General features: G+C 39.6%; 1 protein-coding gene across 1 annotated transcript; it reads left to right on the top strand.

Annotated features, from left to right (window-relative positions):
- On the top strand, positions 1–27,837 carry LOC137283885 (synaptotagmin-17-like). The gene is made up of 4 exons (XM_067815560.1): positions 1–111; positions 8,878–9,729; positions 13,635–13,755; positions 23,869–27,837. The coding sequence occupies exons 1-4, from the start codon at positions 1–3 to the stop codon at positions 24,219–24,221; spliced, it is 1,437 nt and encodes a 478-aa protein (XP_067671661.1). The 3' UTR covers positions 24,222–27,837.

Here is a 27,837-nt window from a genome sequence, read left to right as displayed (position 1 = left end):
ATGGTCGGTATCGATCATCCTGACTTGCCCAGCTCCGACCTGTTGCGCCTTAATCGGTCTGCGCTCAGAGACAATATAGGAATGACATGTCACTCCAGGGAGGATGAAAACGTGTGTGATGTTACGATGCCCTGACTGTGATCTTGGTAGAGTTTAAAGCCAGGACCCTGTTTCACAAAGCTACCATAGCCGTATAATGCAGTCTAGACTTACAGGCGCTTAGCAAGCCATTGTTGTCGTGTAGACCCGATAGGTTGGCAAAATGTTATGTTAGATAGTGCTGAATGCTTGCCCAACCTTTCTATCATGCGTAAGCCCAGTCTGTTTTTCTATAATGGTAGCCACGCCCCTGCTAACGACAGTAGTAGTAGTACTACGATGGCTTTATGAAACGGGACCCAGACCGACAAATTATTGGTTATTGATTAATGATATATGTCTTCATCAGAAACTATATATTTCATCTTTGGATTTTTAATCAAATATCTTATCACTTTTGATGTCCATTTTAGAACTGATAATCTACACGTACATGGTTTTATTCAGAAACAGGTTTTATTGTACCCAAGAGGGAATCGAACCCGTGCCACCGCTCCTTCTTACAGCCGGCGATAAAGTATAGTCAGGGTAGCAAACCCAACTAATCTTAATTCGGGCGATCGGGTAGGTTAGTGAGTAAAGCATTCGCTCGTCATGCCATTTTAGGTTTCTCTTATAGGCGGAATATGGAGTAAAACATCAGTCATTCATTCACTGGAAATCTTACTGCAGTTATACCTTCATGAAACGTAAAACTTTCCCATGAATGATCACATACATCTTCACAGCGATATTCCATATCTGAAAAAATGTCTTGGAAACATTCACACAAAACACCAGTACTTACCACGTAAGCACTTGCGTCTATATTTTGCTTTTACACTGAGACCTTAGAGTAGCCCTATGGTGAAAGCATTCACTCGTTACGCCGGAGACTCGGGTTCGTTTCCCCACATGGGTACAATGTGTGAAGCCCATTTCTGGTGTCCTCGCCTTGTTGTTGCTAGAATATTGCTAAAAGCGGCGCAAAACCTCATTCACTCCCTTTTAGACTAAGCGGAAGTTACGTGCTTGCCAATGGTGTGGTATGGAGGAGACGGACGATAACGTTACGAAATGTCTGAAGTAATAACCAATACTCACCGTGGGTTAATAAACCATTTGCGACCCCCTGGCACCGAATGCAATAAATATAAACACCAGCTGCTTCTGCTAAAAAGCAGACTTTAGTGAGGACTATAAACTAAAAGGAGGTCCACGTAGTGATTAGATATTATCGATTTCGTGATAAACACCCTACTTTGTGGACACGGTGGCGTGAAACGGTGCTCATTGCGTTGTAAGGGTGCAGCAATTCCATACAACGAAGAAGAGACCTCCTCGAATAAGGGATTCAGTTCCGGACAACGCCGCCCAATAAAAGAGAAATACAATTCTAGGGAAACGAAGCTGTTGCCAGGCATATTTTGGCACCTTCGTCTCAGGAGTATGCTTGGGATATTCGCTCTTGGAGGTTAAAGTGACTTTGTACTAGAATCGATGCTTGAACACATCGTGTGGCAGAAAAGGCGTTCTTGGAACTGAGCAGAAGAAGTTTTTACTGTTTTTTTCAATTGTTCATATTATTGGGAAAATATTACTTGTACACAGTGGAAGGTGGGTTGAGATTGAGGTACAGATTGAAAAATGTATTTCTATAACAAAGCCTGTAAAGTCAAATTTGATTCTAAATGGCACTTATGTCATATTATTCAAATACGACTGAGTTCATTATATTCTTAATGAATTTTGTTTGACAATTAAAAATAAGCTTGTGTTTGTGTGCATGGTGAGCTAATGGTTTGTCGTCTTTCGTACAAAATGTACACCTGTATCCCATTAGATTGCAACGTATCTTCTGAGCGGTTCCCTGACTGCTGAGTCTTGACTATAACAGGGATTCAGAAATTAAATTTACAAATAACTACTACAAATACAAAAAACACCAAAAACCCAAACCAAATAAAAAAAACAAAAAAACCCAAAAAAAACCCACCAAAACCAAACAAAAGCAAAAACAACCCCCACCACCCAAAGGAAAAAAGCATCAAACAACAACAAAAACAAAAAAGCAGAGCAAAAACAAAACAAAACAAAACAAAACAAAAAACAAAAACAAAACGTGTTTGGTATCTGATGTAACGATTATGAAACCAAACACTTGATACATCTTATAAGTAGGTAGATGTACAGTCGTTGGAAGTGATGGGAATGGTTGGAGACATTAGAAGTTTTATCGTACTGAAGGCGTGTTTGACGTCAGTAGCTCAAGTGGTTGTTATTGTGAAACAAGACCCCGAGGACAATCCAAGTTGGACCGCAGGTAATAAAACGGCCAAGGTGGTCATTTGGTCGATTGCATATCATCTTGCTCTGACGACACGGCGAGCTGACTATACCGCATTTCCCCGACTAAAGGTCTGTGTGTATATTTCTTTCAGCGTCTATTTGACTCCAATATTTAGCTGCAAAGATGATGGTAGTGAAAAGTCTGTGGATAAGAACTACTTGTCTTAGTGTGTTGACTTGCGGAAATACGGTAATATGAATCCTTGTTTAGTCTGTTCTCGACTCGATAAAGTACAGGCTACGGGAGCATTGCTTGAATATTGTTTTGTGCGAAATTAGGCAACAAATAGACACAGTTTTGTGAAAAAGGTGGCCATTGTTAGTTCTTGTGTGACTTTGTGCCAAGGGAGACAACAGTAACAGTTGCATTTAACCTTGTCTTGTTTTCCTCTGTTGGTTAATACAGGTTTCAACTTCGATCATCAATCGATCTATGGGAGATCTATGTGGGAGAGATGTCATTGTCCTCATGTTACATTGTCCTCATGTTACATTGTCCTCATGTTACATTGTCCTCATGTGACATAGATGCTAATGACAACCAATCGGGCAAACTGAGAAGCCACTACTGAAACGGCGCAATGGAATTAACTGTACATTACATAACACAGAATACCCAATACTAATACTATCGAACTTTACCCTTTCCATCCAACGCCATCTTACCCATCCCTATTTCACCCTTCCTGTGACAATCTCACCCTTCCCGTCACAATCCCACCCTTCCCGTCACAATCTCACACTTCCCATCGCTACATCTTTCTTACCATCGCGACATTACCATCGCCATCCCAACTTCACCCCTTTTCCATCCCACAGCAATCTTTTCATCCTAACTTCACCATTCCCTTCCCAGCGTCACCCTTCTCGTCTCAACTTAAACCTTCTCGTCTCAACTTCACCCATCTCGTCTCAGCTTCACCCATCTCGTCTTAGCTACACCCTTCTCGTCTCAACTGCACCCATTCTCGAGTCAACTTAACTCGTCTCGTCTGAGCTGCACCCATCGTGTCTGAACTGCACCCTTCTCGTCTCAGCTACGCCCTTCTCGTCTCAGCGCCACCCATTTCGTCTCAACTTCACACTTCTCGTCTTAGCTACACCTTTCTCTTCTCAACTTAACTCTTATCGTCTCAACTTTACCCCTGTCGTCTTAACTTCAATCTTCTCATCCAAACTTCCCCCTTCTCGTCTTAACTACACCCTGATCGTTTCAACTTCACCATTCTCGTCTCAACTTTACTCTTCTCGTCTCAACTTCACTCTTCTCGTCCCAACTTCCCCGGTTTTACATCCCGCACCACCCTTCCCCTCGCAGCACCACCTTCCCAACCAAATCTTTATTACCTATCCATTCCAACTCCAGGAAGGTTAAAAGGTGGCATAGTTATACACTAAATACGAATTGAAAAAAATACCTTGTCCTTTGTAAGTAGTATGCACGCCTTCCTTTTTTCGACCCTCTGACATATTCAAAGGCTGTTTACTAGTTTCAGTATGAACAGTGACCACCAGACAAAAACCAAGCCTACATTTAAGATATAGGACACCAAGGTGCACGATAACCTGGCATTGTCCTTCCAACACATACAAATCCACATCTAAAGGGGGCGAACAAACTCACCCAGCGTGTGGTCAAAAAGTCGATACCACTCGATACGCGTTCTCCCGCAGTCATTGACAGCGCACAGGGTTAATGAATACTATCAGGAAACTATTATCCAAATGCTGCCTTGAACTCGTGGCGGGAGACTAGAGGATGTGGGTATCTGTTAATTGGAAACGAAAATGAAGATGAGCGTCAAATTTGCTGAATTCGGCATAAATCCCCAAAGCTACGACAGTGCGTGTTGAAATAATGATGTTGTTGATTTCACAAGCTTTGTACAGCTTAATAGCGGGGTGATTATTCTCAGCACGGTCTCCTCTGTACTTGGAGGAGTCGATTTTGTAAAAATAGCAAACTGAATTATGGCTAAATGTTTGTCTCTTAAACAATTTTTTATGACAGTTTTTGTGAAACATGTAGACTGTTTCGTGAATATCTGCATTGGCTCCCAACAACCGAAATCGTATGGCTCAATGTAAACAGATCTACAGGCCAATAACCTAACTGTTCATCTGCTGAGAATGGTAAACAGATGGTAAACAGATGGTAAACTTATATAAAACGACAAAACGACTGGTAATAGTCGAAATCTATTCATTGTAGCTATAATAACGGTAACGCTAATAACGCATTATCATTTGCAATTGATGAAAGACCTCGGGCCTCTGCAAATGACAATGCCCTCGAAATAGCGTTACCCTTGTAATAGTCAACTGTTATCGAATGCATTGACAGCGATAATTGTACTCTATACTCTTTGTAACTCATCAGCACTGTCCCCAGGAATCGAGTTTTTACCTTGTCCTTGGGTCCTTTCCGGTGTTTCCAGTTCTCAAATTACCCATCCTTTATTGCTAACCCAATTTCTATTCGATCCACGAACATCATCGATGTTCGGTGAGATCTACGAAATGGACGATGGAGTTTCAGGAAAATTCAACAATGAAAACAAACTAATACACAAAAGGAAGCATTTAGAAGTATTATGCAAAGAATGCATCCGCGTCCATTAAGTCTTGCCCTGACAAGTCCCTTAATACCACAGAATCTCTATGATGTGGCCGTTTCACTTTTCCTTATCCCGTCGTTTGATTGTTCAGTAAAATGTTGCTGAAAATAAAGGGCAGGTGATTTGATTGGTAACCACTGAGACAATACCTTTTGTTGGTAAAGGTATGTCGAAATGCAAGGCATTCAAATATTGAGGATATTTGCAACTTTGTCCACTACAAGAAGCCTTCCGGTTTTTAAATATTGTTTGCGGTCGTTCTCGTGACCTCATCACCAGAAGGCCTTGGAATAGATTATGTTGTGACGGCTTAACTTTCATACTTTAACCCATCCATCTTTCTTTCAGTCTGAGAAGTTGTTTCGAAAAGTGTTTGTGGTGATGTTTAACCTTCACACCGTAAACATCCATCTTTCTTTCAGTCTGAGAAGTTGTTTCGAATAGAGTTTGTGGTGATATTTAACCTTCACACCGTAAACATCTATCTTTGTTTCAGTCTGAGAAGTTGTTTGGAATAGTGTTTGTGGTGATGTTTAACCTTCACACCGTAAACATCTATCTTTGTTTCAGTCTGCGAAGTTGTTTGGGATAGAGTTTGTGGTGATGTTTAACCTTCACACCGTAACCATCTATCTTTGTTTCAGTCTGTGAAGTTGTTTGGAATAGAGTTTGTGGTGATGTTTAACCTTCACACCGTAACCATCTATCTTTGTTTCAGTCTGCGAAGTTGTTTGGAATAGAGTTTGTGGTGATGTTTAACCTTCACACCGTAAACATCTATCTTTCTTTCAGTCTGCGAAGTTATTTGGAATAGAGTTTGTGGTGATGTTTAACCTTCACACCGTAAACATCCATCTTTGCTTCAGTGTGAGAAGTTGTTTGGAATAGAGTTTGTGGTGATGTTTAACCTTCACACCGTAAACATCCATCTTTGTTTCAGTCTGTGAAGTTGTTTGGAATAGAGTTTGTGGTGATGTTTAAGCTTCACACCGTAAACATCCATCTTTGTTTCAGTCTGAGAAGTTGTTTGGAATAGAGTTTGTGGTGATGTTTTACTTTCACACCGTAACCATCTCTCTTTGTTTCAGTCTGAGAAGTTGTTTGGAATAGAGTTTGTGGTGATGTTTAACCTTCACACCGTAAACATCCATCTTTGTTTCAGTCTGTGAAGTTGTTTGGAATAGAGTTTGTGGTGATGTTTAACCTTCACACGTTAACCCATCTATCTTTGTTTCAGTGTGAGAAGTTGTTTGAAATAGAGTTTGTAGTGATGTTTTACTTTCACACCGTAACCATCTCTCTTTGTTTCAGTCTGAGAAGTTGTTTGGAATAGAGTTTGTGGTGATGTTTAACCTTCACACCGTAAACATCCATCTTTGTTTCAGTCTGTGAAGTTGTTTGGAATAGAGTTTGTGGTGATGTTTAACCTTCACACGTTAGCCCATCTATCTTTGTTTCAGTGTGAGACGTTGTTTGGAATAGAGTTTGTGGTGATGTTTTACTTTCACACCGTAAACATCCATCTTTGTTTCAGTCTGAGAAGTTGTTTGGAATAGAGTTTGTGGTGATGTTTAACCTTCACACGTTAACCCATCTATCTTTGTTTCAGTGTGAGAAGTTGTTTGAAATAAAGTTTGTAGTGATGTTTTACTTTCACACCGTAAACATCTCTCTTTGTTTCAGTCTGTGAAGTTGTTTGGAATAGAGTTTGTAGTGATGTTTAACCTTCACACCGTAAACATCCATCTTTGTTTCAGTCTGAGAAGTTGTTTGGAATAGAGTTTGTGGTGATGTTTAACCTTCACACCGTAACCATCTATCTTTGTTTCAGTCTGTGAAGTTGTTTGGAATAGTGTTTGTGGTGATGTTTAACCTTCACACCGTAAACATCTATCTTTGTTTCAGTCTGTGAAGTTGGTTGGAATAGAGTTTGTGGTGATGTTTAAGCTTCACACCGTAAACATCCATCTTTGTTTCAGTCTGAGAAGTTGTTTGGAATAGAGTTTGTGGTGATGTTTAACCTTCACACCGTAAACATCCATCTTTGTTTCAGTCTGAGAAGTTGTTTGGAATAGAGTTTGTGGTGATGTTTAAGCTTCACACCGTAAACATCCATCTTTGTTTCAGTCTGTGAAGTTGTTTGGAATAGAGTTTGTGGTGATGTTTAACCTTCACACGTTAACCCATCTATCTTTGTTTCAGTGTGAGAAGTTGTTTGAAATAGAGTTTGTAGTGGTGTTTTACTTTCACACCGTAACCATCTCTCTTTGTTTCAGTCTGAGAAGTTGTTTGGAATAGTGTTTGTGGTGATGTTTAACCTTCACACCGTAAACATCCATCTTTGTTTCAGTATGTGAAGTTGTTTGGAATAGAGTTTGTGGTGATGTTTAACCTTCACACGTTAGCACATCTATCTTTGTTTCAGTGTGAGACGTTGTTTGGAATAGAGTTTGTGGTGATGTTTTACTTTCACACCGTAAACATCCATCTTTGTTTCAGTCTGAGAAGTTGTTTGGAATAGAGTTTGTGGTGATGTTTAACCTTCACACGTTAACCCATCTATCTTTGTTTCAGTGTGAGAAGTTGTTTGAAATAGAGTTTGTAGTGATGTTTTACTTTCACACCGTAAACATCTCTCTTTGTTTCAGTCTGTGAAGTTGTTTGGAATAGAGTTTGTAGTGATGTTTAACCTTCACACCGTAAACATCCATCTTTCTTTCAGTCTGAGAAGTTGTTTGGAATAGAGTTTGTGGTGATGTTTAACCTTCACACCGTAACCATCTATCTTTGTTTCAGTCTGTGAAGTTGTTTGGAATAGTGTTTGTGGTGATGTTTAACCTTCACACCGTAAACATCTATCTTTGTTTCAGTCTGTGAAGTTGTTTGGAATAGAGTTTGTGGTGATGTTTAACCTTCACACCGTAAACATCTATCTTTCTTTCAGTCTGCGAAGTTGTTTGGAATAGAGTTTGTAGTGATGTTTAACCTTCACACCGTAAACATCTATCTTTGTTTCAGTCTGTGAAGTTGTTTGGAATAGAGTTTGTGGTGATGTTTAACCTTCACACCGTAACCATCTATCTTTGTTTCAGTCTGCGAAGTTGTTTGGAATAGAGTTTGTGGTGATGTTTAACCTTCACACCGTAAACATCTATCTTTGTTTCAGTCTGAGAAGTTGTTTGGAATAGTGTTTGTGGTGATGTTTAACCTTCACACCGTAAACATCTATCTTTGTTTCAGTCTGAGAAGTTGTTTGGAATAGAGTTTGTGATGATGTTTAACCTTCACACCGTAAACATCTATCTTTGTTTCAGTCTGCGAAGTTGTTTGGAATAGTGTTTGTGGTGATGTTTAACCTTCACACCGTAAACATCTACCTTTGTTTCAGTCTGTGAAGTTGTTTGGAATAGAGTTTGTGGTGATGTTTAACCTTCACACCGTAAACATCCATCTTTGTTTCAGTATGTGAAGTTGTTTGGAATAGAGTTTGTAGTGATGTTTATCCTTCACACCGTAACCATCTATCTTTGTTTCAGTCTGCGAAGTTGTTTGGAGTAGAGTTTGTAGTGATGTTTATCCTTCACACCGTAAACATCTATCTTTGTTTCAGTCTGAGAAGTTGTTTGGAATAGTGTTTGTGGTGATGTTTAACCTTCACACCGTAAACATCTATCTTTGTTTCAGTGTGAGAAGTTGTTTGGAATAGAGTTTGTAGTGATGTTTAACTTTCACACCGTAACCATCTATCTTTGTTTCAGTGTGAGAAGTTGTTTGGAATAGAGTTTGTAGTGATGTTTAACCTTCACACCGTAACCATCTATCTTTGTTTCAGTCTCAGAAGGTGCTGGAGAAGGTACTGGAAGTGATATGCTGCAAACAGGACTGCTGTGACTGTTTCCAGGCCAACAAAAACAAGCCCCAACTCAAACCAGACATTCAGCATACCTTCCGGGAATCTCTCTCCCGCCTCGACTCAACGGGGAGCAACACCGACAGCGTCAGAAGTTACAGGGAACGCCACGACTCCGACAACTCCCGAACAGACTCCGTGTCCTCCTCAAGCTTCGTCAGCGGGGACTACAAACATTACAAGTGTACCCCAGTCATTGACATGAAACCCATTGAATTCTGGGCTGCAAACAGGGAGAGTGTCCAGCCCAAGCCGAAAAGACGTCTACCCAGCGAGAGCGAGATAAGCATTGAGAACCTCCAACGAGATTTGTACGATAACGAACCCGTAGATGAACCGTGTTTGACCGACGAGCAGAAGCTTGCTCAATATCAGCTTGGTCAGTTACATTTCGGGCTTCAGTACGAGGTATCCTCCAAGGTCCTTGTAGTCAAAATTATTGAAGCAAAAGATCTTCCTCCGCCTTTCAGTCTCGACGAGAACAAACAGGACATGGCGCATTCCAATCCTTATTGTAAAATATCCCTTCTTCCTGACCAAAAGAACTCCCAGCAGACGACAGTTCAGCGGAAGAGCCAGTGCCCGATGTGGAATGAATATTTTATGTATGAGATCTCCTATAAGGAAGTTCATATGAGGACATTAGAGGTCATTGTGAAAGACTTTGACAAATACTCCCGGCACTGCATCATCGGGAGAGTCCTACTCCCGTTGTCCAATGTCAACCTCATCAAGGGAGGTCATATGTGGAAGCCCCTCTCCCCTGGAAATACGGTAAGTCACACTCCTGGAAGTGAAAGGCCGACAAAGGGGTTTGAGTTTTTTAATTAAAAACGGTATCCCAGAGAGGATTGGAAAAGAATAATTAGCTTGGGGTTTCACTGGACGTATTGGGAATTCTGAAACAAATGTCTGTCTAAAAATAACATATCAGAGGAAAGTTGAAGGAAGTATTGACGACCGTGATAAGCTGCCTCAAGGTTTCCTACTATTCAGCCTTCTAGACTATTCGAACAGAATGGTTTGTCTGTTATGTAGAAGGTTCGTTAAAGCTTTCATATCTACACGATATTTTCTGTGTTTGTTCAGCACTGAGCTTTTTTCCGATGGGTAAAATGTATTGTTTGGAAATTCAGAATCGGAGTTCGTTATTTCAAGTATATAGTAGTGTTTACTGTATAATATTCGTATTATTTATATAATGCTTGCATAAAAACGTTATTTCATTCATTATTAGTAATCCTAATTGGTGACCAACGGTGCTGTTAAGTGAAACATTCCGGTGCCCTCAGGACTCCGTTCTTCCAAGCGATCTTAGGGGATCGTAAATCCCATACTTTTACACTTTGGCTTACGGGCATCGTAGAGTTAGGATCCCTTTGTGGGAACGGACACTGGACGGCAAGCAATAACGACACCCTACCGTTCGGGAGATGTGTGTACCCTTTATTGTAACAAATATCTCAACCGGAACTCACGCAATACTCTCTAAGAAGGAGACACGTTTAAAGACAGTGGTGTGTAGATATATATATATATCACGACTCACCAAGTCAGAATGTTCCTATAAGTAATTCTTTTGTACAAAGCATACACAACTACACAACATAGGCGGATTCAGAGGGATCCCCTCCCTCCTTTTCGTCCTGGAAGTTTATTGTATGACCATTGAAACTCGAGGGTGTCTGACTACTGTGGTGTCTGACTACTGGGGAATGATAAATCGGGTATCTGACTAATGGGCGTCTGACCACGGGGGTATCTGACTGATGTGGTTTCTGGCCACAGGGGTATCTGACTACTTTGGTGTCTGACAACTGGAGTATCTGATAAATCGGGTATCCGACTACTGGGTATCTGTGTACTGGGGCGTCTGACCACGGGGATATCTGACTAATAGGGTATCTGACTACTAATGTATCAGTCACACTGGGTACATGACGGCTAGGGCATCTGTCACACGGGGTGTCTGACTACTGTGGAATCCGTCAAATGGGGTACATGGTGACCAAGGTATTTGTCACACGGGGTACATGACGGCTGGGGTATCTGTCAATCAGGATGCATGACGGCTGGGATATCTAACTCATGGGACATCAACGTTGTTCCCAGAACACTACGTACAGTCAATTGACATGAGCGTATTTTTTCGACTGTGTGCAAACTTAGCTGACTCATACCCACAGAGACAAACTCATCGTCCACGCTTCCTTAAGCTAATGAGTCCATGTGTTCCGGTAAACAGTCCCAAGAGACTGTCTCAGCTGTTTCCGTGATGGAACACAGTACAGCTTTACATTCGCTCCTTGAACATTGCTACACGCCTGGTCTATAGTAAAGAGCTGTAGTCTGTTCAAGTCTCGGGGAGTGGGTGGAGGCCATTGTCTCCTTTCTTTTGACTCAACAGTAACTTATGAATGACATTTTGCTCCGTGGAAATCTCCTGTACAATGCGTTGGCGTTTTGATTCTGTTACAAGGCCTCGCATGTGGCATGCTTATCGTTAAAAACACTCTCGAGCGATTTAATGCCGGAATCTGAAGAAAGACCAGCTTGACTGGTTCTGCGTAAGTAAGCGCGCAGGTGGTAGAGAGTAATGCTAGCTACAGTGTGACACAGCGTTGGCACTCGGTCCATTAAACAATTTTCTTAAAGTGGTAGGCCAGATTTTCTTATATGGACTGTGCAGTTACTGTTAGATTTTGTCAAAAATCTGTTTCATTGGCATTATACTGGCGTCTTTCGGCCATATATTCTTGTTGATCCGCAAGCAATGCGCGCGTCGATTTAGATGATACGGGATAAAAAATGTTTGTTTGATGGTCGTTCATCATCGCAAATAATCGGGTCTGTAAATAATCGATTCTGAACTAGACAATCCACTGATCTACATCATCAGCTTTGATCTGCGAAATTCAGGTATGGTGAGTCAACTAAGTCAGCGAGCCTGACCACCCGATCCCATTGTAGTCGCCTCTTACGACAAGCATAGGTTGCTAAAGGCCATTTCTAACCCGGATCGATCTCCGGTTAGGAGATTATAGCAAAAACCAAGCGGATAATGTGAGCTCCTGCGCATTTTTGTATGTTTTAATTTGATTAAACCACATTTAAGTAATTACCCGATATTGAAAATCAAAGATCTACATCGAAAGCATACAAAATTGTAACTGCTATTCGGTGCAAATCGAAAGCAAAACAGAAGTGCCAGCGTTTTAAAAGCGACTTTCTTTCAAACTGATGTCAAAATAAGTTAAAATCTACAAGTGTCATCTTCAGAGAACATGCAGCATGACTCTATTTCTTACCTTTTCGCTTACACCTGGTGTCATTTGATAATAATTCATGAACACTTGCTCATAATACCTTTAGACATGTGACTTTCCTATACATGTAAAAGGGTTACATTGCGTTTCTGCTATTGATGCATTTCAGTTGCAAATTTCGCAAACACCGGATATCATCACAGATTTTAGTGACCCGTTTCACTACTGTACCATTGAAAATAGTAGAGGATATTGGATTTACAAGAATGAGAAGATGCAAATGATGATTCCAAGAGGAAACAGATGATGAAGAGAAGTCAAGGGAAAATGTGACAAGTTTCCATTCCTTTGGAAATGTTTCATCGCTATGGATGCATATCACTTTTTCTTATGTGCATTGGCTGGTGGTAGAATTTCAAAATGGAATATACCGTACAATGTTTAAATGCTATATTTTGCCCCTTGCAATAACTTGTTATTTTATAGTGAAAGATCGATTTAACCGACCAGTCCAAATAGGCCTCACCAGTGAACATGAAAGAAATATTTATAAATAAAAGTATGGTGGCATTTCTAATCCAGCACAGCACTGAAAATACCTGCATTTACACTCTGCATTCGACTTCTGTATCAAAGGGGAAGAAAAACACAGTGGCATTTCATTCTCGTTTACAAAAGTTATGTTTATCTACGATTGAGATGTCGTTGGTTTCTAAGGCATTATGACATTTCAGTATTTTTTAAATCCAGCCAAGTGGTTTCATTGTTAAATGCATGATGTGCCAAACAGAAATATGCAACCACACAAGCGTGATACTATTCCCGTTCTCCGGTCGTATCAGAAATGATATCCACTCTATATAAAAACAACACGCAGCAAAACAAGGCAAACGTGGTAGATTTGTGTTTTCTGGTACGATGAACTACTGTCAAAATGGCCATATCAGGTGCCTTCTTAAATGTTGAAACCTCATATAAAGGTAGAAAGAATATAACGACTGCTTTCACGAAACACTACATATTTATTCTAAGAGCTGACGTCAATTAGAGATAATATTTCATACCTAAAACATGTTTATGTACTTGAAATCGCTTTTAGGTGTGTTTAGGTTTGAAGACGTACCCTGAGAAAATGGCAAGGATGTTCATACATGGATATAAGTCAAGACCACACACGACCACATCATCTTAAACACACACATATAGCTACGTTTTTGTATATCAATTTACACATATGACTGATTTTTTATTTGTCCAATTTACAAAACTATGTATGTCTGTAGTTTTATTGTTCCAATGTACAGATTAGTATTAATCAGTGTAATTTACAAATATGACTGCAGTTCTATAAATCCTATTTAAAATGTGTATTATGACGTTCGTTTTAACAGATCTGTCGGTGTATATTTTCAGGAGCGGCAGGACCTTGGAGAAATCCTCCTTTCTCTCAATTACTTGCCGAGCGCTGGTCGACTTAACATCGACGTCATGAAGGCTAAACAACTACTTCAGACCGACCTTGTGGGCGGTTCAGGTGAGCCAAAACACTTCGACCTCGGCCATTTTCATCATGAAACATTTCTCGAAAAAAACCCAAACAAATATGAATGTTTCGAAAGAGTTCTGTTGCATGTTAGCAGCACATTTTATAAACTTCTTATTAGTTTCATTCTAGCTAGTCGTGTCATTCCGAATTGTGACTTGTTTATCTCTTGAGGCCATTTTATATAACGTGGTTCTGTCACCGCAGGTTCACGTGTCAGGGAAAATATTGTCTGGCATAAGGTCTGTGAGTGAGTGAGTGAGTGAGTGAGTGAGTGAGTGAGTGAGTGAGTGAGTGAGTGAGTGAGTGAGTGAGTGAGTGAGTGAGTGAGTGAGTGAGTGAGTGAGTGAGTGAGTGAGTGAGTGAGTGAGTGAGTGAGTGAGTGAGTTTAGTTTTGCGCCACACTCAGCAATATTCCAGCTATATGGCTGCGGTCTGTAAATAATCGAGTCTGGACCAGACAATCCAGTTATCAACAGCATGAGCATCGATCTGCTCAATTAGGAACCGATGACATGTGTCAGCCAAGTCAGCAGCTCGGTTACTACCAGTTACTACCAGTGATTTTGTAAGTCGGTGAAAACAAACTTAAACAGCATTCACCCTCGGACAAGGGTGCCATTTTTGAAAATCGTGAAGTCACGGGCTAAAGTCCGTTAGAATTATTGAGCTCGAGATTATGATTTGTTCTCATCACGTTAGAAAATCAAAACTACTTTTTACTGGTAGCTAAATATGCATTTGAATCATGGCCAAAAGGATTTTGCATGACACAAGTTTTAACATAAGGACTTCTTCTTCAAAATCAAAACTATATAAATATGTATTTGAATCATAACCAAAAGGGGTTTGCATGACACAACCTGTAACATAACCTAAGCGAGGTCGGTGTCGAAGTGAAAATACTGCGCGATAAATTTCTTCACTTGCTAAATTTACTTGGTTTGTAACGTTCACTCACCAGTATGTAGACACTTGTCAGTATACGTCTTTATACTTGGTCCCACAATCCTAATTACTTTATAATCATACTTGTATGCATTTTGAAACTTAATAAAAAGAAGCGATCTGCGAATGTATAACAGGAATGTAATATGTTGACATTTCATAGTTTGCCTATATGAATCATAATTCGCACGCACGCCCTAGTGTATGTCGTCTGCATCATTGCACTTCACGACGAAAACAATGATTCTGTTGAAAGCTACGGCAACTTAATAAAAACAAAAATGCAAATATTAAAATTAAAGTTATAGGAGCAATGACAGGCTATTACTTTGTTCGAGTAATGTATCCATCAATATCCACAAAGACGAGTGATATATAATTCATCTGCAGATTTTCCAAGTGATGTGTCTTTTAACAGTCTAATATACGAAAACGTGATGTATCGTTTCAGGTTTTTCACATTGCTGTATAGTTTCATTGGTTACCCAAGATAGCACACCTGGCATAATTGCATAATGTGCGTCATTCTTTTTAAAAAGTTATTTAGTTAGCCAATAATGAGCAGTCAATCAATGTATTGGCGGTTAATCCTTTGAAAGAAGGGTGTTGTTTTTACACAGACACAGACACGACAGAGTGTATTCAGTATAGATTAGTAAATGTACATACATAACCACTACCTTTTGACAAATCCCCAATTTAAATCCACATAAAGCTAATTAATCAATCAGCGTGTTATCGGTTAATCCTTTGAACGGCCCAGACACAAGAAATGCCGAATTGGGGCCTTTGTCGTGTAATCTAAGTGGCGTTACCACTAATTATACCTGTTATAAATTCATTCACTGAGCATCAAGTGAATGCTGACAAATAACGTGTAGGTTTATACCACCTAGCATGGATTACAACCAAACGACACCAAGTGATTTTGATAGAATCGTCTATGAAAACAAGGGTTGTAACTCGAAAACTTGGCAAAGCAAGAGACAAAACTGAGAATTGTGCACTGTTAACAAAAGGTCATTTTAAGTTAATTAAAGGTCGAAATTAATAGTTTTAATTGTGGGGTTTCATTTAAAGCTATGTCAGCAAGTGATTTTGTATTTGTACCCTACTAGAGTATAAGTGATCTTAAAGGGGCTTTTCGAGGAGTTTCTTCTCTATATATATATAGCCTCCCTGTCGAAACCAACAGAGGCCGCTGCAAGGTTTATGGAATCAGTGTACATCTACATCTGTCAATATTACTAGTCCCTTTGGAGATTCACATACTGGGAGACTGTCTCCTCTTGACTGACGTCACACGTTCTTAGACTTGAGTAGATCCTCGAATGCGTGTCTGCTGTAGACGTCAGTGGTGCTGTGTGAGATATTTGACTTAATAATGAAGTGACGACCAAAGCCTTGATACCCATCCTTCAGCATTAGCGGGATTAATAGACATATCGTACCACCATTGGATTATTGCTTACTTACATTGCTGCTTATAGTTTATATATGGAGGGAATAGAGTGTTCGTGTACGTTCTCATACGCGATTCCAGTCTTTTAGCAGATGCATCGATCTAATTCATATTGATGTTGATATTGACGTCAATCTCAGGCACAAACCAGTCTTGATTGTTTGCGGATACAAGTTATTAGAAAACTGTTATTGAGTTTTTAAAAAATATTTTACCGGTTGTTTTCAAAGTGTGATCTAATGAAAACTATTTTCCAAGGCTATACATTTACATTCTCGACCGAGTTAGTGAGTGAGCATGGTTTGACGCGAACACTTTAACCATTAGGCTACCTCTCCACCCGAGCAAACAGACATAATACCATTTGAAGGTCGCGTGGCCTAAGTGGGATATATGCATGGTCTGACTTGCTGATTATACAAACAAACAACGTAAAGCAACAGTTAGCTCACAATTCTTATAGAACCTTAGTTTTATAGTAAGAAGTGAGTGTAGTTTTACGCCGCTTTTTGCAATATTCAAGCAATATCGCGGCTGGGGACACCAGAAATGTCACTCATTGTACCCATGTGGCTAAACGAACTCCGGTCTTCGGCATGACGAGCGAACGCTTTAACCACTAGGCTACCCCATCGCCCCGTGTGTATGTGAAGGACACGCATTTTCAACAGTGCTTCGCGAATCTTGATATCAGCGAGAACAAAACAATGTCAAAGATACATGGTACATCTTTCTGTCGAGGGGTTTCAGACTAATGAGGAAAGAATGAGGAAAGGTGACTGGACATAACAGTTACCATTAACAGCAAAGAAACCCGGCGAGCTGAGAGACAGCAGGATGTCCAACATGTGATTAAAATATTTTAAGTTGACCTGCAGCAACTGTCACATGCACGAACGCATTGACACTAAATCGACCAACTTTTCTTGTCCAGGACATAAAAAGTCAGCAAGTAATTGTCGTGACAAATTTTTTTGGTCATCTGCTTCTGATAATTTTCGCCGAGTGATTTGGGATTTAAAATCTCTTGTTTGAAATATATGTTCCAGAGGTATATTTTTTACCTTTTGATCATACTTATTTTTGATGTGGTGAGAATGTTGAAAGAATAATGTTTCGTCGCATTCATAATCAGTACTCGTTTTAGTCTTTGCCATAAGATGTAGGGACGTTGCTGCACTAATTTGCCCCTTTGATGACTGATTTAGATCCAAACACAATACGGGAGATATTTTCGGATCATATTCTTCGTTTCGCTTCAGGCGGTCAATGTGCATCCCCTGCCTATCTCAGGCAAACATGCGGCAAAAGGCTTGTCCCCTTTGTCTCAAGAAAGTGAAAAGGGACTTTGGGGCTATATTTGTACTTTTGACATTTTCTTGAGGTTAATGATACTTTTACGCGATCCTTAGCAACTTAAGCTCACGGGATACTTAACACGGTCGGATTTAGATGAAAGCGTAGACAGAATCGTTTGGAAGGATTTCAGAAAATGACAACTTGAAGGGTTGATAAGCTAAAGATTTTCCGCCAAGGGACAAAATCTGTTATTTTCTGACTTAAGGAAATTTAACATTCTCTCAGTTTGCTGCCAGTGGGATTGGGGCACCGCGGGGAGCGATATTTGTTAGTGACGTGAGTCGTGGCATCAATGACGTCATTGACGTTTGTCCCAATCGAATTATGCGAATCTCCTTTGTACGACCAAGTAATTGGTCTTTTTATGTTTTGTCTGTAAGCATGTTTTTGTGTTCTGGTGATGAGTCATCGCATGTGACAGGCGACTGCCAAGCCTAAGACAGTCCAAGGAATTCCGTCTTTGTCTTTTCCCTGCCGGCCTTCCATAGGTTGAGAAAGGCGAGATTGTTTGACGTCAGCGTCCACGACGGATAGATACACGCTGAAGACGTGTTGTCAGGATATGTGAACCCCACAGTCATGAGTCAATTATTAAAATTAACAGCGCTTTGCCCAAGGTTCAAAACATCAAAATTGTTTTAAGGAATTTTAGTCTCGTGTCAACAAACGTGTTCACGATAATGACTTCATTTCCTTGTAAAAGTCGATTTGTAGTTAGTAACTGGACACGTGTCATGTGAGGTTTGACATTAATATAGAGGGATAACTTGTCACACTGAACTGTGGCATGTGGAATATGCCATAATTAAGGGAGATGAGTTCTCACGTTGAATAGTACACATGTGAAATATGACATTAATTAAGACAGATAAATCGTCACGTTGAACACATGGCATGTGGAATATGGCATTAATTAAGGCAGATAGAACGTCACGATTTATTCGTTAAGACAGATACGTCGTCAAGTTGAACACATGACACGTGTTAATTCGTCACATTCAACACATGACATGTAACATATATAACATATATTAAGTTAATTCGTTGTGCTGAACACTTGATATACGACACAAGGACCGTTTTAATATTGTCAAAAGACACAGTCAGATTGCGAAATATCGCTGGTCGACGATATCCGATATCCATGAAACCTACGTTACTGTGAAAGTTGGTGCGAAAACAATCATACATTAGCATGTGTAGGGGGCTAACTTATATATGTTTTAACATTAATATTTATGTTAACAATGCATATTGCTGTTGTCAGTCTTAATGTTACCATTATGTTTTAATAACTTTCCAGAACTCTTACGAATGTAAACCAATGCGCCCCCCCCCCCCCCCCTCGCTGAATCTGTCCTCTCGTACTTTGTATATTTACATCTTTTATGCTACACTTGTAAGGGCAAGCGCTAAATATATAACATGAATCATGCGCACCTACACGTGACTTATTTACAAAGCGAGTCGTGTTTCTCAGGAACCTAATTCGATTTATGTATTTTCCCAATTAATTGAGACTCGCGAACAATCTTGACATGTCTTTCGACAAGCCTTACTTAATTGGAGAGTCTGTCACTTATAGATGGCGTGACCTGTACTTCCGATTGCTCCTGCCATTAGCTCGAGAGAAAGAGTAACGCGACTTCGGTGTTAAGACATTTTCCAAACTTTGGCACAGCTGATGAATCCGTATTTTCCGTGACATTAATGTGGAATGCAGACAGAAGGAATACATGCACCCATGTCAACTTTTATGGTGACTTAATATGAGTGAGTGAGTTTACTTTTACGCCGCACTCAACATTATCACAGCTCTACGGCGTGGGTCTGTTAATAATCGAGTCTGAACCAGAAATTCCAGTGATCAATATCATTTTACGCAACTGGGATAAGACGACATATGTCAACCAAGTCAGCGAGACGGCCCACCCGATCCCGTTAGTCGTCTCTTACGACAAGCATGAGTTGCTGAAGACCAGTTCTAACACAGATTTTCACGGATATGACTTCATATGAAATAAAGCAGACAGAAACAGTTGTTAAGTTGGCACTTAATGATAATAAACATAATTAAGGTCATTTATAACGCGCCTGTATCCACACACGTGCGCATGCCCATAGCGCTACCGTAAACATTTTGCTTGATGGGGGTATCGTAGTTGTGTTTGGGGTCTTAAGTCTGTTTTTCAGTGCTTGTAATTTTGGGTTGAAATCGAATTTTCAAATGTAAGATTTCTTCAGATACTGAGGATATTTTGGATACAAATGATATAATCCAAGATTGTAATACGGTGTCAGTTGCTTGAATGGCATTTAGCGTGAGTGAGTGAGTTAAGTTTTACACCGCTTTTAGCAATATACCAGCAATATCACGGCGGGGGACACCAGAAAATGGGCTTAACACATTGTACCAATGTGGGGAATCGAACCCGGGTCTTCGGCGTGACGAGCGAACGCCTTAACCACTACGCTACTCCACCGCCCCATGGCATTTAGAAGCGATACAGGTGAGGAGGAATGTTTTACTATGGATGTCAACTTCTTTATCATGAGGAACACAATGTTTCGGAGTGTATCCTTACTCCTTCATCAGGTGAAACATTGTCCCGAGTATACCCTGCCCGTGGCCCATCAGTAAGGTCGGGTATTTACAAGGTGATATCTGGGTATACGTACGTGTGCCCGGGCCATAAGGGCGCCGATAGGCCGGCATATAGTTGACGGAAGCGTAAAGCAATGTCATATCACGCACCTACTTCAAGGTCTGGACATCTCACATCTCACGCTGATAATTAAATCAAACAGTCTAGACAGTAAATATAGCTTTTGAAAGGAAACTGCGCTTGGCAAGCGCACATTAGAATCCTTAAAACGTGTTAAGGAGATTTCTTGTGACCTCGTTATACTGTAACCAATGGTGTAGTTGACGAGAAAATCGATTTCATATTTTAAAAGGTTACCCCAAAGGGATTTTTGCCCAAAGGTCACACCAGCTTTTTTCCACTGAAATCCTGGTCTAGGGCTTCCGGTAGGTCTTCTTTTGTAAGGAAATTGTGTTGCGGAATAAGGTGCTGTTTTAACGGTATTTATGGATTTGAAAAGAACAGGGTTGTGGTTGAGGCGTTCGCTCGAGACGCCGAAGGTCCAGTTCGAATGAGAATATGTGAAGCACATTCCTGGTCTCCTCCGCAGTGGTTTTGCTGGAATAATGTTAAAAGCGGCGTAGAACCACACTCACTGACTATTCTACCATGACTTCAGTAAATACTGGATTGTGATTTGTTAATCAAAGTCATTCAGAGGTATATGATCACGTTATATACGTCTGATTTTCCAAATCATTATGTACGTGTTTAAAATCGGAATAACGTAGAATGGAGATAAACGGACTGTGTTGGAAATTCAGAAGTACATAACGGAATTATATTAGCTCTGAAGTTTGTATTTAAAACCCCACGCTACGCTTTCGGTTTTAAATCAGATTTAGGGCTATTATAATTTCGTTATATACCTCTGATTTTCTAACACAGTATGTTTATCTCCTAATTCTCAAGTATGTTTTGTTTCCATTTTTTGTTACACCTTTGTCTTTCCCACATCAAACGATTTTCCCTGGTTTTGATGTGCAAATACGGACGTATTGTAACACCTGCTTTACTAGGATTCTATTTGCAGTAGTACTGTTTGAGGGGGAATTAGTTGCAGTAGTACTGTTTGAGGGGGAATTAGTTGTAGTAGTACTGCTTCAGGGGAAACTAGTTGTAGTGGTACTGCTTCAGGGGGGGAACTAGTTGTAGTGGTACTGTTTGAGGGGGAATTAGTTGTAGTGGTACTGTTTGAGGGGGAATTAGTTGTAGTAGTACTGCTTGAGGGGGGAACTAGTTGTAGTGGTACTGCTTGAGGGGGAACTAGTTGTAGTGGTACTGCTTGAGGGGGGAACTAGTTGTAGTGGTACTGCTTGCGTGGGAATTAGTTGTAGTGGTACTGCTTGAGGGGGAATTAGTTGTAGTGGTACTGTTTGGTGAACCTCTACATTATTTGGTGGACACAGATATCGATATCGTTTTCTTACGTTCAGAGAAAAAAATGAATGTACCAATGTTGAATGGTGGAAGCTGTACATTATGACATGATCATATTAACACCTTGTACATAAGTAATAAATAGAAACACAATACAGACGGAGTACACCCAAATGATGTTCGAGCTGATGTATCACATATGATAAACTGACGGACAAAAGAAAGTATACAGATGAAAATACCTGCTTTACTTTACTTTGTGATGCGGCAGTTGGGTTTCACGCCCATCATGACGACATCTGCTCGTCACCTGTTGTTAAACACTGATATGATAATGTGAGAGTGCGTATGATACCTGTATGAAATACTTCGAAGAATCATTTCCTCTTTGCTCCACATCAACCACCATTAAACATATATACTTTCCGTCTGTACTTTCCTTGTGGCTGAGCGGGTTAGACGGCTCATTTTGTGTGCTGGTAGATGAGTGTGTGTTCGAATCCCGGATGGTACTCAACCCAATAAAAGGACTAGAATCTGTACTTTAATAATAAAGTGCAGTGCCAAAAATCTATTCATATTGCAAGCATTGTGTACAAAATATTTAGGTAGATTCTATTGTGCATTTATTGAATTTTAAAAAAGCTTTTGATTACGTTGATAAGAAGAAATGATTATATGTACTGCTTATTGAAGGTTGTCATGGAAAATTGTTTAACGTCATTCGCAATGTGTATTGTTCTGCGAAAGCTTGTATTAAAACTTCATCTGGCAGAACAAAGGGGTTTTCCACTTCTTTTGGCGTGAGACAAGGTTGCATTTTAAACCCTATTTATCTTTTTCATTAATGAACTCATAACAGAAGTATACAAAGAGTGTAGTTATGGTGTATTTGTGACATGGGTTATTGTTGATTTAATGTTACTTCTTCTTTCTGATGATGTAGCCATGTTTTCATATACTGTTAGTGGCCTGCAGAAACTATTAAACGTACTGTCTTCTTTTTGCAAGAAATGGGGTTTAGAAGTCAACTTACAAAAAAACCCAAATGTCATTGTATTTAGAAAGGGCGGTAAAATTGCTCAGCTTGAACACTGGATATACGACGGTGTTCCCTTAGAAATTAAGACATATTATAAGAATTTAGGATTACTCATTTCTTCTAGATTATCATGGTCAGTATCTTGTAAGCAATTAGCATGTCAAGCATCTAAAGCTCTTATTCCAGTTTATACACTTTTTCAAAAAATTGTAAATGTTCCATTTCCTACAGCGTGTTCTATTTTGGATGTGAAAATTGCGCCGATTTTGTTTTACGGGTCAGAGATACGGGGCACAAAATATTGTGAGGCAATAAAGTTCAGTCATCACACTTTGAACGCTTTTTACGGGTTGGGAAGTTTGCTTCAAATAAGGCCATCCTTGGCGATATAGGGCGCTATCCTCATTTCATTCTCAGCCAAGTTAGAGTGGTCAAATATTGGTGTAGATTACTAAAGATGGAACGACATCGATATCCTTATCATTGTTATGATTTATTGAAAACTCTTGATGACCAGTTGTAACTGGGTTCAAATGTTAGAGCTTGTGGGTATTCTTTTGTCTGGATTGAGCAAGACTTCGGCGATGAAGAGTTATTTCTGTCCTCATTAAAACAAAGTTTGCAAGATATGTATTATCAAAACTGGCTCAATAGTATTTCATCTTCATCCTCTTTATGTCATTATAATTCGATAAAATCAGCTATAAAGCCAGAAAAATATTTAACATTATTAGAAAACAATGATTTGATAAGACCCATGTGTAAATGTAGACTTTCCTTACACAATTTCAATGTCAGTTTTTCCAGAAGGCATAAACAAGAAAATATTGATCTAATTAAATATGCATACTGTAAATTGGGTTTGTTTGAAGATGAATTTCATGTACTATTAGTTTGCGATAAATATAAAGATCTGAGAGAGAGATATCTTCCACATATTAAACATGTCCATAAAAACAATATGTTAATGGTAAATTTACTAACATCTCAAAATCCTCTTGTTATACATTCAGTTGCAACTTTGTTAAAACATATATTTATTGTTAGATAATTGTTTTAATTTATGTTCACATGACATTATAAACACAGTATATATCAACTGTAAATTGGACCATAAGCCCGTATATTACCGAATAAACTGTCTGTCTGTCTGCCAAAGATATCATATGTCTCTTTCCTCGCCATTTTAAATATTCTCAACAAAAAATGATGCATTGAAGTGTACATTTTGTGTACTAACATATTGCTTCATTTTCTGTTTGTTTCAGACCCATTCGTAAAGATTACATTAGTTCACTTCGAGAAGCCAATCAAAACCAAGAAAACGTCGTGCAAAAAGAATACGCTGGACCCTGTCTTCAACGAGTCGGTCAGTTTTAACCTGACCCCCCAGCAACTGGACAACACAAGTCTCGTCGTGTCGGCGTGGGACCACAACTCTAAGAGCAGGGACGAGTTCGTTGGTAGAGTGGTCATCGGCAAATACGGATCTGGACCTCACGAATTCACTCACTGGAACCGGATGCTTCAGTCGCAGAGATGTCCGGTTGCACAGTGGCATTCATTGCGCACGCGTCAAGATTGTGATCAAGTGTCGCCGGCTTCCATTGCTGTTCCATAAGAGACGTTCGGATTGTCCATGACGTCATGACGACCTTCTCAAAGGTCAACAAACCTGTACACACCACTGCTGATGGTGATAACCTTGCATAGTGTTATGTAACCGATTCCGTACGTGAAACAAGAAGCCCTTGACGTACGTAGCACGAGTGAACGTATATGACGTACTGTCCGAACAATTTGTCAGCCAGAACGCTGACTCGTATGACACATCAGAGTGAATGGTCATTTCAAATGTTTCTGAAACAGTGAACTAAATTATGATTTGTGTGTGGCATATGGAATACGGTTGCCATGACAACATAAGATGGCGACAAGGGTGACGACATCCTAACAAAGCGTATATCTTCATGAACATCACAGTGAGAATTAATCAAACGTGATTGTACATATTGTGTGATATCTATATCTATGTAACCTTATCACTATGTATATCACCTTTATCTCTTTACATGCGACAGGCCGTATAGCTTTACACCCACAGCGCCAGCCTGAATTGATAGTCGTAAAGTCAGTGAAGTCTATTTTAATTAACGCACCTTCCTACCAAGATTTAAACCTTTAGCAAAATGGACTGTGCTTGTGGTTTTTAAGATATTTTATTCATTTTACTCATTTCCTTATTTTCTTATTTAACTAAAGCCACTGCAACATTGGATGTCTCGATCAAGAAGTGTGGAATCACTAGCACAGTTTTCTGTGCAGAGTTGATAGGGGTGCGACTCTCAGAGTCCATTTCAGTAAGTGGGTGAATATTGCTGAGTGCCGCAAAAGCAGCTATTCCCGACGATAGCTTTTGAATTGATTAAAATGTTTAAAACAACCATTTTGACAAAGCATCCTCACCCCGTTTGGCGTCACTGATGGCCATGTTGCTTCAGGACGACATTTCGGAATTTCCTTTCTGTGTGAAATAGACATGCCGTGGCTTCATCGAAATAATATTCAAAGCAGTCTCAAACGCAATTCACTCACTCACCCACGCAATAATGTGCCGATACAGGATAACAATTCACCACAAAAGGTGAAAAACGCAAAAATGCGCATCGCTTATTATTTCCATTGGCAGTGTATCTGAAAGGGACATTGAACAGACAGATAGAGTTCATGTTCACTAATACTAGTACAGAACCATGCATTCTCACTACACAAATATTCGATATTGAAGAGATATATACTCCCATTAACATAAACCCAAACACCTAAAATCAGATAAAAAAGTAACATTATACTCGATGAAGTCCACACAATGTACATATGATGCCCTTATGTGTGTACATACGTTGATTTTATACTGTATTTTGTACCATGAAACGACATAAGTGTTTCTCAACCCTGCAAACCGATTTTGTCAGTTTTTCACATTTGATAAGGAAAATTGTACCACATTGTAAAAAAATACGTTTGATACTGGCGAAAAATGAAATTTCAAGGGAAATTCGATATTGCAAAGTCGTGATTTGAACCTTAAGGGTTCACTGTCTCAAATTGTTCTTAGCCGTGGATCGATATAATGACGTTAGTTAACTTAACGTCACGTCCACTATTCACATGTATAATTTATTTTCACTGGCTCTTTAGTAGATGAAATTCCAAAGCTACTGTGCGTTTTTGTGACTGTGAACTGACTTACGTTTGTGAATTCGTTTACGTCAGTTCAATAATTTCTAAATATGTCGATGCTTTTAAGAATGTATACATTTATTCCATATCAGTTTTGTTGTTTGCATTCTGGGGATTTTTTTACATATGTTGTTCAATGACCATGACTCCCTTGATAAATGAAAGTATTTTTATAACCCGGGCCACATTGCGGTGTAAAATGAACTGCGCTTGTTCAGTGTTCGATGTATTTGTATTAGAGGCTGTGGTTTAGTGTGTATCATGCATCTGAAGCCTGATACAACTAACTGTGTATCTATACCAATCGGAACTCTTGTATCTCCTATTCTGTTCTGTACTCAGGTACATTTTGTCCAACGATGTATGCTGTTATTGCCCTCCCAGAAACTGCCTAGGCCAAACATGTTCTACGCTTGAGAATTGATTGTCGTTTCAAACGGTGGACGTCTTGCTTTATTGTTACTGTACCCAATGAAAGAAACACAATTGCATAATTTCATGAATTAGTTTCACCTTTACAATTAGTTTACACCGCCAATGCCTCAAACATTGAATGTCTCTCATGTTCCAAGAGATTTAAAAAGGTTATGCATTAATTTTCCTGCTCATTTATGTTAATGTTTAACTGACGTGAGGTCACTTGAGAATTTTATCAACTTCAAAAACAGTACCACCAAAACGATCCGTGTGAAAACGTCACACTCAAGCTTTAGAACAGGCCTTCTAGAACCCATGCTTGTCATGAAAGGCGAAAATGGGTGGTCAGGCTCGCTGACCTTGTTGACACACGTCAACGTGTCCCTATTGTGTAGATCATGCTCGGGTTGATCACTGGATTGTTTGGTCCAGGCTCAATTATTTACAGACAGCCCTCTGGTATATTGCGGTCTTAAACAATAAACAAACAACTACTCCACGTGAATGTGGACACAACTTCAGCACATATGTTCACTGGTGAACAAATCATTTCACAACAATGTCATGTTATTTTCTTACGATACGACAACCCGTCTTTGTGATACAGCTTTCAGTAGGTGGTTGTTGGTATGTCCTGTTGTATTTTCGTATTACTGTTAAGTTTTTGAAGTTTATTATACCCTAATACCAGCAGCACTGGCTGTAGCTTTTGCGTGATACGTATAACTGACTTTAAAGGGGGACACACTCAAACGACTTCCCAATCCCAGGTCGGATTCATAACGTTAAAACTCCTCAGCACTGAAACAACACGGCTGAGGGAATTTCAACTTCATTATTTTTTTAAAGGGATCTTTCTTGTATATGCCCTGTACAAGTATCAAGTGAGGTTGTTGACCTTGATTGGTAAAGGTAAATCATTTCTTTGTACCTAAAGAAGTTGAAATTCTGCCTACCTTGCCAATATTGATAATGCTACTTCAGAATGACATTTAAGGTATTACGACAATTAAACTCAAATTCAATGAGGAACGGCGGGGTCGCCTAGTGGTTAAAGCGTTAGCTCGTAACGCGGAAGATCTGGTTTCGATTCCTCCGTGTAAGCCCACTTCTGATGGCACTCGCCGTGATATGGCAGGAATAATTCTAAAATTGGCTTAAAAGCTCACTCACTCATTGACGTCCACCAATGCTTCAGTAAATGGAACTGTTCCCCTTATACATTCAGACATATACTGAATAGGAAAAGAAACGGAAGTTTCAAAAAAAAAGAAAGAAATCGTAAAAGTACGCGTTCATGTTGATGTCTTCTATGTAAAAATTTGAAAAATAAACAGTTGCGTTTCTTTTGCTGTTCAGTATAGATTACCACTGTACAACTGAAAATGTGGCCTAGTGCTTCTTTGCCAACGCATAGATGTTACATGAAGTGTCACTGTGAAGTCTGTCTCCTATAATGGCGTGATCAATGTTGTGATTTACATACCAATAAGCTACGTGAGTAAGAACAATGTCTTCACGGATACGTATTATGGAGATGCCGGGGTGAAGTCAGTACTTCACATCACTCAGAACTG

The sequence above is a fragment of the Haliotis asinina genome, chromosome 5 (assembly GCF_037392515.1).
Source record: "Haliotis asinina isolate JCU_RB_2024 chromosome 5, JCU_Hal_asi_v2, whole genome shotgun sequence".
NCBI lineage: Eukaryota > Metazoa > Mollusca > Gastropoda > Lepetellida > Haliotidae > Haliotis > Haliotis asinina.
Note: the sequence above shows the minus strand (reverse complement) of the source record. Positions and strands in the feature narration are given on the sequence as shown.